General features: G+C 43.2%; 6 protein-coding genes across 6 annotated transcripts; 2 read left to right on the top strand and 4 right to left on the bottom strand.

Annotated features, from left to right (window-relative positions):
- The first annotated feature begins 3 nt into the window (after window positions 1-3).
- Window positions 4-3930, top strand: BDB00DRAFT_840333 (Sec23/Sec24 trunk domain-containing protein). Its single transcript, XM_053124756.1, has 10 exons — window positions 4-891; window positions 981-1121; window positions 1197-1329; window positions 1414-1913; window positions 1993-2212; window positions 2309-2746; window positions 2835-3019; window positions 3104-3241; window positions 3312-3512; window positions 3591-3930. The coding sequence occupies exons 1-10, from the start codon at window positions 292-294 to the stop codon at window positions 3861-3863; spliced, it is 2829 nt and encodes a 942-aa protein (XP_052976241.1). The 5' UTR covers window positions 4-291; the 3' UTR covers window positions 3864-3930.
- A 916-nt stretch (window positions 3931-4846) lies between these two features.
- Window positions 4847-10940, bottom strand: BDB00DRAFT_840331 (Urb2/Npa2 family-domain-containing protein). Its single transcript, XM_053124755.1, has 15 exons — window positions 10645-10940; window positions 9732-10507; window positions 9346-9642; window positions 9154-9260; window positions 8895-9076; window positions 8310-8820; window positions 7985-8235; window positions 7727-7890; window positions 7246-7646; window positions 7065-7171; window positions 6830-6997; window positions 6521-6735; window positions 6200-6433; window positions 5799-6118; window positions 4847-5723 (listed from the first exon to the last, which is right to left on the bottom strand). The coding sequence occupies exons 1-15, from the start codon at window positions 10827-10829 to the stop codon at window positions 5034-5036; spliced, it is 4608 nt and encodes a 1535-aa protein (XP_052976240.1). The 5' UTR covers window positions 10830-10940; the 3' UTR covers window positions 4847-5033.
- A 127-nt stretch (window positions 10941-11067) lies between these two features.
- On the bottom strand, window positions 11068-11648 carry BDB00DRAFT_840329 (uncharacterized protein). The gene has a single exon (XM_053124754.1). It carries the CDS (start codon window positions 11516-11518, stop codon window positions 11192-11194), a length of 327 nt encoding a protein of 108 aa, XP_052976239.1. The 5' UTR covers window positions 11519-11648; the 3' UTR covers window positions 11068-11191.
- On the bottom strand, window positions 11628-13246 carry BDB00DRAFT_840323 (TATA-box-binding protein). Its single transcript, XM_053124753.1, has 4 exons — window positions 12722-13246; window positions 12290-12377; window positions 11922-12182; window positions 11628-11836 (listed from the first exon to the last, which is right to left on the bottom strand). The coding sequence occupies exons 1-4, from the start codon at window positions 12904-12906 to the stop codon at window positions 11666-11668; spliced, it is 705 nt and encodes a 234-aa protein (XP_052976238.1). The 5' UTR covers window positions 12907-13246; the 3' UTR covers window positions 11628-11665.
- BDB00DRAFT_840319 (uncharacterized protein) lies at window positions 13247-13862 on the bottom strand. The gene has a single exon (XM_053124752.1). It carries the CDS (start codon window positions 13628-13630, stop codon window positions 13316-13318), a length of 315 nt encoding a protein of 104 aa, XP_052976237.1. The 5' UTR covers window positions 13631-13862; the 3' UTR covers window positions 13247-13315.
- A 1440-nt stretch (window positions 13863-15302) lies between these two features.
- Window positions 15303-16490, top strand: BDB00DRAFT_769705 (PX domain-containing protein; the record flags this gene model as incomplete). The annotated part of the gene is made up of 2 exons (XM_053119831.1): window positions 15303-16002; window positions 16144-16490. 2 exons carry the CDS (start codon window positions 15303-15305, stop codon window positions 16488-16490), a joined length of 1047 nt encoding a protein of 348 aa, XP_052976236.1.
- Between the last annotated feature and the right edge of the window lie 670 nt (window positions 16491-17160).

Genomic DNA, 17160 nt, shown 5'->3' with positions numbered 1-17160 from the left:
CCAGGGACCATGTATTGGTATAATTCACTCCAGTTTTCGTCCATGTTATATTTGAAAAAATAGCATTTAAATGTTTAAGTTTTTCTATTTTCTAAAGAACTTCTAAAAGAACAAGGGAGCAAAGATGATGGGTAAGCAATAGCAACACCGCATGGCGTACTATATGTGGTGTCGCTAGTTTGAATGATAGGTGGTGTCACACAAAGAGTCAGGCACGAGCGAGATTACTCCGTTTCTCTTTTTTTTTGCCTTCGCTAATCTCGGTGGACAAAAGCAGCAGCTACGACGCGGATGACTCAAAATTACCCTTACGCTCCTAATTCACAATTTCCGGCACCTAACGGAGGTCCACCACTGCCACCTCCTGCACGAGGGCAGCCGCCCATGGCTTATAACCAACAATACCAGCAACAGCAACAAGCTGTTCCACAGCGACCTCCGTCATCATCAGCAAACACATTGTCGCCACCGTCTACTCCGCATCTTCATCAAAGCCGACCTGTTTCACCTTCCTCAGATCACAATGCACCGGCAAGCGCTGGTCGACGCATAAAGCGCCATTACCCAACTTATGTCACAGCGGACCAGTCCTTGGCAGCACAACCTGCACCCCCACAGCAGTTTTCTCCAATGCAAGGAGGAATTCAACCCGCAACCATACCCAATCCCGCGTACCCGACAACAATGACATCCACTCCTCCTCCTCTTCAACAACAACAGCCAAATAGTAATAATAATTATGCAAACAGTTTAGCCAATGGTATGGCCAATATGAACTTGTACGGACAAACTCAACAACCTATGCCGCGAGACGATATTCCTTTGGTTGGGCAAGTACCACTTGTTGACGACCTGGATTTGACACCACCGACACCGCAAGTTGGTCAAAACGTAATATTGACAATAATATTAGAAATGGGATGTTGGGTTTCAAGAGGGGAAGTTGAGATTAACAAGGCTAACTTAGTGAATGAATTTAGATTTCTGTCACGCCATCATCAAACGCCCAGACTCCTTCGATCTTTAAGCGCTCTACATTGAACGCGGCACCTGCCTCGAACGCACTTCTCAAGAAATCCAAAATACCATTTGCTCTCTTGCTTGAACCTTATCCTTCTGGTGTAAGTTGGTGTATGGATGTATACTACATCAATTATGAGGTTGTCATATGTACTGACAGTAGTATGGTCATGTAGACGGAAGTACCAGTTGTCACGGATACAGTTGTCGCTCGATGCACCCGCTGTAAAAGCTACATCAACCCTTTTGTTCGTTTTAATCAAGGCGCATTAAAGTGGCAATGCAATATCTGTGGTTTAGAAAATGATGGTAAGAGCTCTGCCGCGAATGAATTATTGGGGACACCGAGCCTTTCAAGTATTTAAAGCCATATTATGCTCTTATTTTACGCAGTTCCTACTTCTTTCGATTGGGATGCTATTAGCCAACAGCAAGTTGATCGTTGGAGTCGACCAGAACTCAACTATGGCTGCGTTGATTTTATTGCTTCAGCAGACTACATGGTACGCCCTCCTCAACCTCCAGCCTACGTTTTCATTATCGACACATCCTATCAGGCGATTCAAACGGGTATGGTAGGCATTGTCTCCAACTCGATTTTGAAGTCACTTGACAACATACCAAATGAGGATGGAAGGACAAAAATTGCTTTGATTACCGTGGACAATGCAGTTGGATTCTACAAGTTGGCAGGAGATGAGCCGGAGATGTTGGTCGTTGGCGATTTGAGTGACGTTTATTTACCACGAGCCGCAAGTGATTTATTGGTGGACCTCGCAGATGCAAAGTCGATTATTGGGGACTTGCTAGAAAGGACAAAGACCATGCATGATGGATCACAAATGGTCAATAACTGCTTGGGAACAGCATTACAAGCCGCGCGCAAGCTACTGGTATGGGCAAAATATCAAAGATGAAGAAGTAAAAAGGATATACGATTAACCTAGAGATCATGTTTTTCGATGATACTAGTCCTCAACAGGCGGAAAAATTGTATGCTTCCAGGGAAACTTACCAAATGTTGGCGACGGTGCTGTCAAACCCCATGAAGAAAAGAAGGCTATCGTCGAAACAACGCTAATGACTCCTTCGAGCAGCTTTTACCGAACATTTGCAACTGAATGTGCCAAATCCCAAGTGTGTGCTGATATGTTTATATTTGGTGGTGCATTTGCTGATGTTGCTACGTTGAGTAAGTACTAGGAGAAATAGGAAGAAAGGGACGGGGTTACCGGTGGGAGGGATAAGTCCGACACAAATATCAGATTTATGCTAATAAACAATGTAGATGTTATTCCACGATTCACCGGTGGCCAAACACATTTCTATCCAAGATTTAACGCAAACAACAACGCTGACGCAGTTAAACTGGAACACGAAATTGAGAAATTGCTCGCTGAGAAAATCGGCCTTGAAGCGGTGATGCGGACGCGTTGCTCTGCTGGTATGGTTTGCAAAGCATTCCACGGCAATTGTACGACACGAGTACCCGATATTATGGCCTTGCCCAATGTTCCCCGAGATCAGTCTTACTGTGTTGAAATTGGTCTGGAGGAAGATATTCAGGGCTCGCATGTCTACTTCCAGACTGCTTTACTGTATACTACTTGTTCTGGCGAGCGCCGCATTCGTGTTATCAACTTGTGCCTACCTGTCGCTAGAACGTTGCCTGAACTGTTCTCATCAGCAGATCAAACAGCGATTGCGCGCACAATTTGTCACCAGGGTAATACATATTTCTTTACGCCTTCTGCGTTTGTATTTGTTATAACTGTGATTATGGCGGGAAAAATTAATTTGAAATTTCCTTGTAGCAATCGATAAGGCGGTCACTTACAAGTTACGAGATGCGCGAGATCTTTTGGCAAAGGAGATTATCGATATTTGCACAGCGTATGGAAAGGAAGTCATTGGCTCTGTAGCTACCGGTGCTGCACGTCTTTCTGTAGGCCGCAACCTTTCCATGCTACCATTCCTTATATTGTGCTTACTCAAAACGGTAGGGATATCTACTGTATAATAGTAGATGATGATCATAAAAAAATTAGCAAATGAAGCCGACAATTTTTTGGATTTCTTTTAGGAAACGTTCAATGATTCAGGCAGTATTCCCGCTGATATCCGTGCACGAGCCACCGTCTTACTGCGAACGCTGCCAGCAGAATTATGGCTAGAATTCATAGCACCAAAATTCTATTGTCTTCATAGCATGCCACAAAGTGTGAGTTACAATTGCTAATAAAGCAAAGAAAGCTAGTTGAATTAGTGCTAATTTGTTTTAATTATGATAGGCGGGCATGGTTGACCCGAATACCAAGAAATTTGTAATGCCTCCTAGACTAAACCTATCGAGCGAGAAACTAGAACGACATGGATGCTATCTGCTGGAAGACGGACAAAGCATCTACATTTGGGTTGGCAAGGAAGCAGTCTCGCCGTTGTGCATGGACTTTTTGAACGTGCCTAATGTCACAATGATTCAATCTGGACAGGTAACTAATTTTTGCGACAAAGGGCTTTAGCCGGATTTGATATCTATGAGTGCGGCATCTGACTTTTATTCTTACCAGGTTGCGGATCTACCAAAGTTAAACAATCCGTTTTCACAGCGAGTGACAGCAATTGTTGACCACATACGGAATGAACGGAGAAGCACCTATTATCCTTCGTTATACTTTGTCAAGGAGGACGGGGATCCACTTTTGCGAGCCATGTTTTTGAGTCGTTTGGTTGAAGATCGGAATGTCAGCGGACCTGCTATTGCTGGTGCAAACCAACAGCAAGTCAACTCGGGCATGAGCTATTTCCAATGGCTTGGATTTGTGCGATCAAAGTGCCAATAATGCAAAAGCAAACATCTATCTTTTACCTACTTTAATGATAATAAATTCGATGATAAATAGACAGAAGCTATAAACAGTAGGAAAATGTTCAATTGTGATGTGTATACTACACATGGGCAAACAGTGCAAAATTTGCTCTATACATGATGTATGTGTGTCTATTTTCTGCTCATAGATTACATGTTTGATGCTGACAGGACGTAAAAAGAAAAAAACATGGTGGATTTCATATTCACAAGTACTACACGTGATTACATTATGTACATACATACACAGCGCGGTGTAACGTACAAGGTCGAATGCCTCGCGCATGTTTTTGGAGCTGTTTCGCATACCTTGTCAAATGTATTGTACTGACATGATTACTTAGCGTCTTATTTTCGTATGATGCATGACTGAGCGGTTGATCGCCATAAAAAAATCCCTGGATGAATATATTGTAGCAATAATTTTGATAATAAAAAGTTTCAGGAACGAAATGTATTGCAGCTGTATTATCATGAAACGTATGCAAGCATGATCGTCTCAATTATGATACCATTATAAAGTAATTGCTTCCTTTGCCAGACCAAAAGAGAAAAACACATCTATTTCCAATGCCAATATCTGTATACATCTAAAACACGTTGATAAGAATAAAAGGCACGGAACGTCCTCCCCTGCTTCTCCTTTCTTGATGTGGGTGATACATGTGTGTATGCATTGTTCACAAGCACAGATATAAATTATAGTGTTATGTTTTTCAATCTCGACTTTGTGGTTATTCAAGTTCTGCACCCTGCATCAACAAAATCACAGTACTGTATTTAAAGAGCACCGGCTCTGCTATTTGACAATTTTATCTATATATCCACCTGGCTGTCAGATCGCCCCTCTTGGCATTATAATATGTGTGATAGAAGTGTTGTTAGACAAGATATGATACTCTCCTCTTTTTCGTACCTTCCTGTGTATTACACGTATTCAGTATTCAACGATCTTTTGACTTTATCTATTTCCCAGTATTGAAGATATTTTAATGCACTCTCTAAATTTTTGCAATGATGGCTGTGTGTTGAAAGTGGAGTCGTAATGAAAAAAAAAATACTAATGAATCTTATTTTATTCAATGATGATTTTGTATAAGTACGTTACATAATAATTACAGCTAATAAACAGCTAGTGCCTCGATTACTGGCCAGTGTACATATGAGTCTCCTTCCAACTGGTGTAAAAGTTCTTGAAAAGCAACTTGGCAGAAGCATCCAAACCAGCCAACACCATATTGCGATCGTTTTCACTTGTCATATCCATCAAATTGTACAACCCAGTTTCCAGCATTGCCTTGACTTGAGGCTGCGAAATGCTAATGGTGACGTTGGATTGGATTGTGAAGTACTCGATCAATATGAAAGGTGCGTGTCTTGAAATAATGCGGTATTGCTGTAATCCAGTGTAAGAACGCTGTTTACTGCTGCTGCTGCTACTGCTATTACCACCAGTTGATTTCTTTGCCATTGTACTGAATATACGTGCTAATCGATACGCTGCTGATACTTCTAATGGTGCCCAAGTCGATATCAGCGCAAATTTCTTTTGTGTTGTCTCTTCGTGTTTCCGCTTTTTCGTCACGAGTGCAAGATGAGGTGATCGGAAACAGTAAAGTAAAGCTTGAAGCGTCGCAATAAATGGTGCCATTATGTCGACCAGTTGTTGGCGATGGTATAGTAGCAAATTTTGAAGGACGTCGCAAGTACTATGGTAAACTTCGTGTGCAGTTTCTTTGCTGACGTGCTCGAAACGTTCGGTATGTGGTGGGTTTGTTACTTGGAGCAAGCAGGCCAGAATTAATGATACGTCATACGCGCTCGTACGTAACGACTAGAGTTAGGGAAATGTCCAAGTTAGCAATCACACTACTGGTTTTTATTTGTTTTTCCAGTTATATGGTTTTACCTGTTCGGCAGAGAGGGTTGTCAAGAAATTCAACGCTTGTTGTATGAACTCTATTGTCTCTGCCTGACGGCTAATGGTAGAGAGTTTGGTCACAAGTGCTGGGAGATAACGTCGCAGCCACGACTTTTGTTCATCCGTTGATCCACTTAACATTTCAGACAACAAGGAGAGGTAGACCTTGCGATCCTTTTCCGTTGCTTGGGTAATTAATCGATTTGACTGTTCGATGAATCCCCGAGTCACTACAGTGAATTGCTCGCTATCCAGTTTAGCGACCCATAACGAAAATGCACGACAGAGACTTTGTGCGCATTGTTCATCTATAATTTTGCATAATATGAATATATGTTGATATTTGATGCTTACAAGGTGAAATTTATCAGTGTTGTTTCGGTTCTTACCAGTATCATACACCAAAGAGTAAATAAACCATATCACTGCAAACACGCGTTCAGTGACATATACATGTTGGTGGCGGGATAGCATTTTGCAGAGAGAACCAACAAACGCGGTTGTCATTTTTGTGATCGCGCTACGATCTAAAGAAGACGAGGAACGAAGCGATCGCTGGAGCAGTGTCGTACAAGGCGAAGCCAATCCAACCATGACTCGAGATAAAGCACTGATACCAACCACTGAGCGTATACATATTAGTGTGTGTTTGTGTATACAGTTATAAATGCCTGCCCCCCCACAAACTCAACCCATCATTAATTACATACCCTCATCACCTCGCTGACCAAGCAGCTGTGCGTACTCTTGAAGCAGTGACACCAAAACCAGCATAGAGGTATCGATCGGAGCAACTGATATCTGTTCCGACTCGTGATCAACGGTTGTAGATATCCGTGCTTTGGCTTCATTCAATGCTTGAACCACATATTGGGATAGCTCGGTCATGAACTCTTGCGCGGAGATCTTGGTGACAATGTCATCTCTAAAAGCCCAGTTTAGTAAGATCTAGTAGCGCAAAAATAAACTAAAAACTTTTTCATATAGTGCGAGAAAAAAAAAAGGGGTGGGGTGCTTACTTCGATGCATGCCGCTGCAAGGAATCGTTGATGGTTTCAACGATATCAATGATCCAACCCTGGGCATTTGGATGACCCTTCTTTAACCATTCTATTCTCATCTTGCAGATACGATCGAATAGTTCCATTGCTTTAAGTCGTTTTGAGATGATCATCGAAAATAAGGATCTATATTTAAAAAAACAACAACATTAGAACACGGGGCTTCCTTGTGAGTGGATATGAAGATTTTTACCTTAGCACTAGGATATCTAATTGCTTGGTACGTTCCATGACAGCATCTGAAAAATGGTCTTGTGTGGTTGTAGCAAGGAACCAGCCCAAAAGATCAGCATTCATTTCCTATACAACATAACAGGTCGATAAGTCCATTTCCTTCTCTTTTTGTCGCCAAGTCCGCGTAGCTAACCACATACCAATATATTGCCATTACTGCTTGCTGCAAAGAATCTCAGTAGCAAAGTACGAGAAAAGAGCTGTGCTTTGCTTCGAGTTTCGGGTTCCACTGCTGCCATAGTGCCAGCGAGGGCATCCACCATAAATACCAGCCAGACAACATTTTGTCGCTCCTGCTTTGTATAGTATTCCATTGGGAATAACAAGAGTTGATCCAGGTACCGCAGTGCCTTTGTAATGACATGGGTCGTTTTTGCTGTTGTGGCATGTTTGCCAGGTGTTGTTGAAGCTACCACACTTGCTAGCTCGTCGGCACTTGAACCGAAATCTTTAAAGTTTGCATAGCACTTTGCCAGCTTTGGGTCCGCATTGGATGCAAAAAACGACGCAAATGAGTCCAAAATGACACTCAACGAGTGTTCTATTATATGTCAAAGAGCCCCTGCTTAGCAATCACGGATTCCAACAAATGATACTGCGGATTATATGCGTTCAGCTTACCCTTGAAGCATTGTGCCTCGTAAAAGTTAGCGGATCGAAGCAACAATTCACTTGTAGATCGCAATGTCAGATTATCAGCCATCGTTGTCGTTGAAGGAGTTTCAATCAAAGAGAGGAGGACAAAAGACGTCAGTTTTTTGCCACGTTCACCCGCTGCAAATTGGCTAAGTGTGGAGAACAATACAGTAACAATAGAGAAAGTATAAGCATCCATTCCCCTTCTGATTATACAAAATAAACAAATATCGAGCACTTTACCATATCACGTCAAACCATTCATCAGCCAAAAGTTTCCATAGTGCGATTTTAACGCCGCTGTCAGTAAGTTGCAGGAGTGATCCGTTCCATGTTGCATTAAAGTCAGCGGTCCCGGTTTCACTCAGGACATAATCCAACACGCTGTTTACCCTGGATACGAGTGGCGATGATGCTGCTGGTGCTAATGGATCGGCACCGTTGGTAGATCCAATCACATATGCATAGTATGCATGTTGTAAAAGGGCATTGGCCTATATAAAAAAGATTGTTAGTATCTTTGTTACTTTTTCTCCTACCTGCTATGAAAGAAAAGAAAGGGCCTTACACTTTGAACCATGGCAACTCGATCGCTTTGTGAATGATCACTGCTTGTCGCATATGCCAAAAACACAGATTCCAGAGTATTACCGAGCCATTCAACACCCATCGCTTGATCCAACTTTGCCCAATATATATCCGACATGGTGTTCATCAAAGACGTATGAACTTGTAGCGCCGGAATGATGTTGGATTCTGCGACGTCTCCTCCTTGTTGCTTATCCAGACTCGGTCTGATAAAGTTTTCATAAAGTGCCCTTGCTGGTTGTTCAAACGCTTGTCTTTGGTGCTGCGTGAGCTTGACAGCGTTGATAAACTGGGATAGGAAAATGGCTATGAAGCGTGCAGTAGGTCGGTGTCGTGGTATAGCGTGATGGTGTCCGTGTTTTTGCTTTTTGGATACTGGACGTTCTGCAGTGAATGTTGCTGTTGTGGATTCTTGAATTCCTTGTGCGAGTCGTTCAAAGATGCCTAATGCTTGAGCAGCGGGCATATGCTTGTTCACTGTAGCGGAAAGCCTAGTTGTAGAGAGAGAGAGCGTTAAAACGGATAATTTCTTATTTTCGTTGTAGCAAATTATAGAGGCACTTACTCGTCCATGAATTGTCTACTGAAAAGCGGCTTCTCTAAAACAGTATACACGTCTTCAAAGGCAAGGTCTTGCAATGCATTGATCAGATCGTCTGCGTAGGCATCAATCTGTCTTGATGCTGCATATGTTTGCAGGACAGCAATGGCCAGATCCAAACACTCGTTCTCCGCCTCTTTCTCTGGCTTTTTATGAACAATTTATTAGATTTTTCCCACTTGAGCAGCCTTTCTCTCCTGTCCAGAAGAAACCAAAGACTTACGTTCAACATGTACGGCCATATCAGCGTAATACGTCCTTCAATAAGCGAAAAGTCGACCTTCAGGACAATGACTGCCAACTGGAGAATTGAGCGTTGATATGCAGTTTCTTGAGACGACGACATAGGTTAGGTTTATAATAAATAAATAATGCCAACCCTACTACTTTTCATTTAAGCACACACAAAACTTACTGCTTCGATCTTGAAGAAGAGTGACCATTACTTGGGCAATTTCTTCTAGTGCGGCATATTGCTGCTGACTCAATTCATCGTTACGAGCAACATAGACGTTCAATTGGACTAATTCTTGCAAAAGTTGAGATAAGGTCTGGATATACGCAGAGGATCGTTCAACCTTGTCCAGCAAGGCTCGACATTCAGCAAAGAATCCGAATTCTACTTGACGGTCCATATCCTGCGACGCTTTGCCACGCTTTTTCCGGAACGCTTGTACAAAGTTGCTAAACAGTACTGGAAACACATCCAAAGCTGGGTGAAGTTTCCTCCCTGAGATTAGTAATTTTTCTTCCAGCAAGTGACTTATCCTCCATGATCCCCTTTTTCTCATTTCTTTTTACCATCCAATACGCATTTCTGATCTTTGTTCTCCAATAATCGAGAGAGCTCTTCAAAAAGTTTCGAAACATAAGCAGTTTTGGAATTCGTTGTTGATGTTGTGGTAGTCGTATGATGATTGTCCTTGAGCACGGAGATATATTCAAAAACCACATCCGGATGAAAAAGACCTTTGACGAGGATATCTGTGATTTCTTCAGAGATGATGGCCTGAGCACTAGAGGGATCCAATTCGGCATCATCTGTATCTGACACAATACGGCGACGAACGCACAAGAACTTTGCAAACGTCTTTTCGACAATGGTGGTAAATGATTTTCGCTGATTGGCGGTTTGGACAAGCTGGGTCGAGTATCGTTTCAATAGAACCGTTGCCACTTGGGCGAGTCCGTTCAATGTTGTCTTTTGATGAGAGCGCTTCTCCAAGGCAATGGATAAAGTATCCATCAGTTGATCTACAGCAGTAGACATTTGTTCGAACGTGGGTCGATACGAAAGCGCAAACGTAGGTGATAAAAGTAATTTGACGCTAGCGAAAAATTCATCCACTATCTCGGCTGCTGCTGGCGTCGTCGTCGTTGTCGTTGTGGTGTTTTCATTGTCGTCCGATTTCAATAGAGTGCTCAAGTGACCGAGAAGTGCGGTGATTGCCGTGATCAGTTGTACGCGAATGGCAGGTGGTTGTTTTTGTGTCTCGTTCGCTCGATCGGTATAGTGAGCGAGCAAGTGGTGAAGTAGACGCCAGTATGCGATTTGGAATGCAGCACAATCGGCCGGTCTATAGTAGCATTTGTCACGAGTAAAAGAAGTGGCGTGTAAGATCGCGCTGAGAGAAAAAAAAAGCAGCAACAACAACAACAAATAGCTCACGCGAGCTTCACCCATAGAGCAGCAAAAAGAAAAAAAAAACCTTACGATTTGACTTTTGTCTTGACGAGGGCGGTGCAAAGCCATTCAAACAAGAAATCGTCCTTGTTTGGAAAAAAGAGTTGGTTGTTGGACCATGCTTCGGTTGCAGTGACAATGCGCTGCTCGACTGAGAGGCCAGCACCTTTTAATGCCTTGGCGATCTTTTCCGAGGATAGATCGTTGGTTGACATGTCACAGCATAAATAAGGAAAACTCTGCAAAAAAAAAAAGTGTTAATAAAATTTGAGTTTTCAATTCGCGCTCAAACAGGCTCAGGTATGTCGCGGTTATGCGGATCAGGTCACCGCAATAAGTGGCCTCATCCACAATAACTAAGCAAAAGTGTATCGTTATGGGATCCACATCAGATGATTATATCTTTGTTAATCTATGGTGGTGATGGTGATGCCGTCATCTGATACGCCAGGCCGTAAAGTAAGAACGTAATAAAGCATTGGTGAGAAGATGATCTGAGTTGGAGGTATTGAAATTATTAGGTTTTTTTAATGATTTTGTACGAGAAACTTGCGATGATGGTTTACAAGAAAAGGTTTTATGATACAGTTGGGGGTTCTGAGAAACGAGTAAGAGTGATAAGATGATGATGATGAAAAGAAAGCCCTAAAGAATAATGGTTTGTACATGCGAGAGAAGAAGTGGAAAAGGGGAGGTAGACCAGTGTGGATAAGAGAAAAGACTCAAAAGGGAAAAAGATAAAACAAATGTATAGAAAAACGCGAGGGATGTTGTTGTAGTTGCTTGTTGTTGTTTTTGTAGCAGGTTTGGAATGATGAAAGATAAAAGGGGAGGGGGTTGGTGTTGTTGAAAGAGCGGGCGAGTGAAAGAAGATGAGCGAAAGGTAAAGAAAAGGGAGTTGCATAAGAGTTACGGGAGAACAGCTCCTTTTCTTTGGCAGCAGCAATCCAAGCTGTTCGTGTGTGTGTGTGTGTGTGTTGGCAAATAAAAGGTATTTTATATGTGTTTGTGTGTGTGTGTGTGTGTGTGTGTGTTCAGTGTAGAATCCGTTTCAAGGCTTGCGGAACTCAAGAAGTACAGGGTATATAGCTTGGAACGCTTGATAGATTTCTTCTCGCACCTTGGCGCCCGTGAGCACAATCTTGCCAGACACGAAAATCAGCAGCACGATCTTGGGCTTCACCATGCGATAGATCAGACCAGGGAACAGCTCAGGTTCATACTATAATTCCAAGACCTACCGCGTCAGTATCTCTCCAATTTATTCGAGCAGCCACTCACAGTCAACCATATCCAAAAACACGTACCGAGCTAAAGTGTCCGTGAGAGTAGGCCAAACCTTCAAGACGAATAGGAAATCGCACATCGCACGAGCCCACAATGTTTTGGATCTTGAAATCCGTAAACTTGCTAGGGAAGCCCAGCTTTTGGATGATGCGAGCGTATTTGCGTGCAGCGAGCTTGGAGTCGTCTTCAGATTTAGCACCCGTCACAACCATCTTGCCAGAAGCAAAGATCAATGCCGTCGTTTTTGGGTCGCGAATACGCATAATCACAGCCGCAAAACGCTACGACATTTCAATTTTTTCGGTGTATATGTTTTAGAACTGCCTGAGAAAGCAAACAAAGAAAAAAACGATCGGGTGTGTTGTTTCTTTTTTTGTGTTCAATATACCTTTGGATTGTACTCGGCATTACGAGCGTGAAGCGCAATGGTCTTCAGATCCAACCGACAATCCAAGTTCACGGTGGCAACAATGTTTCTAAAGTGGCGAAAAAAAGAGAGTAAAATAGTTTAATAAACCCATTACAGAGCAACAAAATAATATGTTTATGACAAGTATATATGTATGTATATGGTTGTGGTTCAAATGGTGTTCTTTCTCTTTTTTAATGTTGATTGCGTTTCGTCGTATAAATCAATAATACTAATGTACACAAATGTCGTTTTCGTAATAGTGGTTGGTTGCTTGATTGGTTGGGAGTGTATGCATAGAGTGATAACGGGAAAATGAAGGAGGAGGGGGGGACAGAAAGGAGAAGGGGGTTTGGTGCTTCTTATCTATGACAGCTATTTATCATTACGAGCATATAAAGAAAAACTTACTGTAGAGTAGGAGTGATGCCCGCCACAGAATAAGGATTCTGATCTCTACTAGGCGTGGGAGCATCGACAGGTGCAGGAGTAGATGGGATGGCAAATGGCGTGGTGGGGTTGTGAGGTGTGGGCACTGAAGGCGTCTGCATGGCAGGTGTGGCCATGGCAGGAGTAGCGATCTTGAAGCCCGACATGTTGTATGTGTGTTTCGTGTGTATATATGCGGTCAAGAAAAATAAAAAAAGTGGTGGTGCGTGCGCCGTATGATTTCGGGGGGGGGGTGTCCTCTGTGTTTGTGTAATTGGGGGGGGGAGGAAGAGAGCCAGAAATAAAAAGTGAGAGAAAAGAGAAAGAAAGAGTCAGAAAGTGGCTTAGGTTATATACGTCCGGTTGGAAAAATGCGTCTTGGGTATCGCCTCTTTATATACTTTTTTGTCCAGTGGCTTAGTTGTGGGGCGGAGAACTAAAAGCTCCGTTCCGCTTCCCAATTTGGCAAGCCGCAGTTTTATTGGAACGCGCTGGTCCTCTTGACTCGCTCACTCCCTCCCTCGCTCACTCACTGACTGACTCACCTACTCACACGCTGCGCTTTCTGTTATTTGTTCACTTTGCAGAAACCTCGAAAGAACGAAAAAGCAAACAGTTGGCTATCTTGCAACAAACTTCCATCTTTTCTCTTTTGGACGCAGATGGGGCTCTCTGCTCAATGCAATGGTGGTGGAGATGGGCATTCAAGCAGTTGAGCAAGTAGTACACCCCAAAAAAGACATAGCGTGCCCAAACAAGATTAGGCATCATGTTGAACCACGTCCAGAGATCTGATTGGCTCCTGAGTGGGGCTCCCCCTACCATTTTATAGCACCACTTTCCCCTCCCCCCCCTTTCCCCCGAAAAAGCACGAGAGCGCATGTTTGTCATCTTTATACTCTTGCCAAAAGGCAAAAAGCAAAAAGCCTAAAGCCTAAATAGAAGAAGTTTGATTTTATAAGCGCATCCGAACATATCCGCTGCTGATGCTGCTTTGCGCTTTTGGGGGAGGTAGTGGGTTGGGGTGGGTTGAAACCGGAGAAAGAACAAGGGATGGAAACGAGAGAGAAAGAGAGAGGAAGAGAGGGAAAAGGGAGTGAGAAAGGAAAGTTGGTAAAATAAGGGGGGGGGGCGAGAATGGCATGTATGCCTTGGCCAGAAATAACAGCAAGCATCGTCAACTCTTCAAGTCGTCCGTTAATTGACCCATGCCTAGAACCTTCCCTTGCTCTTTTCTTTGTTGTTGGACACTATAAAGACCCATCAAAGGGTCTTTTTTCAAACTCGCTCATTGCCACCCACACCATCTCCAGGTCTTGCCAGCCCAGCGCATGCAAAGAAATACTTCCTTGCATGTCTGAGAGACTCGTTTGGACCCTTCGGAATTATAATCAAATTTCCTTTTCGTGCGTGAACACCTCTGCAGATGCATACAAACACACACGCGCATGGGAAGCACATGGTCCCTCCACTTGCTTTGCTGTTCGTCGTGGTGGTGGTGGTGGTGGTGGTGGACGTCATCATGATTGATACAGGTACAGGCGGAATGTATGTGCGATAAGCAAGTGTCACAACTTACTTGCACGACCCGCTTATCTCTCAGTAAGCAATGTTTCCTAGAGGTGTTGTTGCTACATGTAGTAAAGGTATTTATGGAGAGAGAGCGATAACAAGCAATTCTTCGATCTTCCTTACGGAACAAACGCCGCCAAGAATGTAGGATCTCAGAGACGCCTTGCTATTGCTATCTTTTGTGTAATCCAACAATACATATCCCTCAAAAGTAACCATAACTCATCATCAAGCCTCCTGACGCTGGCTTGTGATCGGCGGTGGTGGGTTACATGGTACATCGTATAGCATACTTCCAAAGAAGATTCTAGACAACGAATAGAAAATGAAGACTTCTTTTGCGGCTGAGTTGGATAGATGGCAGCCAAGTTGCTATAAGGTTGTTGGTTGTTCACACACCTTCCTTTTCCCTTCAATATAACGCCATCCTCTCGTACGTAATTGACCGTAATCACAGCTACTATTTTGAAGAAGAAATTAGGCCGTTGCCATGGTAGCAGCAATCGTGGCCGGCTTGGTTGCTGTGAGCCCTGGGCATCTACCATGGCATCCGCTCGTCGTCATGGTCGTACTATACAGCCATATATATGGTACATTCATATTACTTACATAAAGTCTCTACTCCCCTCCCCTTGGTCAAAAATGATGCCATCGGTTAAACAACTCGCGTTCGTGGCATTGTTCTTCTTGTAAAAAGTAGTACGCTCATCATATAGAACAAGAAGGAAAGAGTAAACAACTGCGGATTCGGGGGGAAAAAAGAAAGGAGAGGTGCTATCGTCATTATTGTAATTTTCATTGATGATAAAATCACGAGATTGCCGTGTGACGTTCAGCTGAGTCCGCAAAAAAAAGACGGTTCTCGGCTGGGCGACGCTTTTATAACCTTTTCGGCATTTCTTTCCCCATTGATTTTTGTGTGTGCATGATTTTTAGGGCAAATAGCAGTGTGTCATAAATATTTATATATCAAAATCACCAACAAAAAATAATGACCGAAGTCATCCAAGCGATATTCATCCGTGAGACCGAAACACGAAGCCACCCAAAACCACATACCGTCTACCAAGTCCAAGTCCATGCCGCCGTACGCAACTGGATCATTTGGAAACGGTATTCCGAATTCGCCAAGCTCAACTCGACCCTCACCGCCCTATTCCCCAAACATCCACCACCCGTCCCATTACCTGGAAAATCCATCTTTCCATCCACATTCTCCAGCCTTGACAAAATTCAAGAACGGCGTCGTGGACTGGAAGACTATCTGCGCGGCATTCTGAGCAGTCGGGATGACCGATGGCGACAAACGGACGCATGGCGAGAGTTTTTGGGCGTACCGTCTGGACGGCCATTGGACGCAACGACAATGTACACCTCGGAAAATTGGCTTGACGAGTATAACGAAATGACCAGCACTGCACGTGAAATTCGATCCTTGATTAACAAACGGGGTGCGCATGCTGCACGCAATGAAATTTCGGCTTCGCATAACTGTACAATGCAAGCGAAAAAGTTACTATTGTTGCTTTCGACTCGGTTATCGAATCTAGAGTCTGGATTGTCCGGGTTGGCCATGGGGACCGGGATTGGCGGCGAAGGGTCCATGGCCGAAGGAGAGTTGCGACGACGTCAAGATATGTTATATACCCTCAAGAACGAGAAAGATACGTTACTCAAACTCGTGAATACCGGTCGACAAGAACAAGATATGCTTTATTCCAATACGACTTTGTCATCCACATCGGCTGCAGCAGATAGGAAGGCATTGCTGAATCCGTCTTCGTCTGACGATCACAATTATGGATTCCCCAAACAACAAGAGCAACAAGGAGCGACAACATCATTTCAACGGCCACAACAACAACAACGGCAACAATCACAACGTGGAACCAATGGACGCGCATTTGGAGCTCAAGCAAAGGCACTGATGAACGAAACAGAAGAAACACGAGGGCTTGATAACGAAGGTTTGATGCAATACCAGCAACAAGTGATGCAGGATCAGGATCAACAGGTTGAACAATTCAGCGCCATCTTGGCCCGACAACGACAGCTTGGATTGGCGATTGGGGACGAACTTGAAACACAGAACGAAGTACTTGATGAGCTGGATACTGGCGTAGATCGCACCAATGTTAAACTCAAATTTGCAAAGAAAAAGTTGGGAGCTATCAAATAATAAAGGATCTGATATGTGTCGATCTACTAGCCAGTTCCATTCAAGGTCGATCCTATCCTATTCCCCTTTTCTTCACTTTAGCACTGGTATCATACCAGCAGTCAGATTAACTCCATGATTGGATTGATCGTTCCATTGTATACGCTGCCATGGTAACTTTGCCAATATATTCTATGTATGTGGTTTGAACAGGTTTCTACAAGACAGGTTTTCTATATATATCAAGAATACTGTCAAGTTGATTTAGCAAAACATGTTTTGATTGACATGAGCATATCGGTTTGTCTAGCATACTCTTAGTACTACTCCATCTTGGATGATGTCACTGGTGAAAGGATTCAATCGGCCCTATTAACAAACAGATATATACCTACTACGATTTGCTATCCCTGCGTTATGTAGTTTGATGATTTGGGATAGTGGTGATACAGTATCTATGAAAATAGCAACATGGCCCATCACGTCTTATTCAAAAAAGCATGTGAAAAAACAAATCAACCGCCATTACCAAGGAGAAAAACTTTTGTTTATAGGAAGGATGTGTTCCATCTTATGACGTGCGAGGTACAAGAAGGTAGCAAAGTGATTGTCGGATATTAAAGAAAACTGTTTAAGAAAAAGGGTTTGCTAGCGATGGTATGTCATTGAGGGGTATACCATATTCCCGTTT

This window comes from Zychaea mexicana, assembly GCF_025766255.1.
Source record: "Zychaea mexicana strain RSA 1403 chromosome Unknown BDB00scaffold_78, whole genome shotgun sequence".
Classification (NCBI taxonomy): Eukaryota; Fungi; Mucoromycota; class Mucoromycetes; order Mucorales; family Lichtheimiaceae; genus Zychaea; species Zychaea mexicana.
The sequence above is the reverse complement of the archived record's forward strand: the minus strand, read 5'-3'. Positions and strand labels throughout refer to the sequence as shown.

Bases quoted from the DNA above. Each gene is read 5' to 3' on its own strand.
- BDB00DRAFT_840323 (XM_053124753.1), bottom strand. From the start codon at position 12,906: ATGTCGGGCTTCAAGATCGCTACTCCTGCCATGGCCACACCTGCCATG. The intron at 12,378-12,721 runs GTAAGTTTTTCT...TCGCCACTTTAG, and splicing joins GGCATCACTCCTACTCTACA to AAACATTGTTGCCACCGTGA. The intron at 11,837-11,921 runs GTACGTGTTTTT...TTGGAATTATAG, and splicing joins CTCACGGACACTTTAGCTCG to TATGAACCTGAGCTGTTCCC.
- BDB00DRAFT_840329 (XM_053124754.1), bottom strand. From the start codon at position 11,518: ATGCAACTCCCTTTTCTTTACCTTTCGCTCATCTTCTTTCACTCGCCC.
- BDB00DRAFT_840333 (XM_053124756.1), top strand. From the start codon at position 292: ATGACTCAAAATTACCCTTACGCTCCTAATTCACAATTTCCGGCACCT. The intron at 892-980 runs GTAATATTGACA...GAATGAATTTAG, and splicing joins CACCGCAAGTTGGTCAAAAC to ATTTCTGTCACGCCATCATC. The intron at 2,213-2,308 runs GTAAGTACTAGG...TAAACAATGTAG, and splicing joins TGCTGATGTTGCTACGTTGA to ATGTTATTCCACGATTCACC.
- BDB00DRAFT_840319 (XM_053124752.1), bottom strand. From the start codon at position 13,630: ATGACAAACATGCGCTCTCGTGCTTTTTCGGGGGAAAGGGGGGGGAGG.
- BDB00DRAFT_840331 (XM_053124755.1), bottom strand. From the start codon at position 10,829: ATGTCAACCAACGATCTATCCTCGGAAAAGATCGCCAAGGCATTAAAA. The intron at 9,643-9,731 runs GTAAAAAGAAAT...AACTTCACCCAG, and splicing joins TCAGAAATGCGTATTGGATG to CTTTGGATGTGTTTCCAGTA. The intron at 9,261-9,345 runs GTAAGTTTTGTG...CGTCGTCTCAAG, and splicing joins TCTTCTTCAAGATCGAAGCA to AAACTGCATATCAACGCTCA.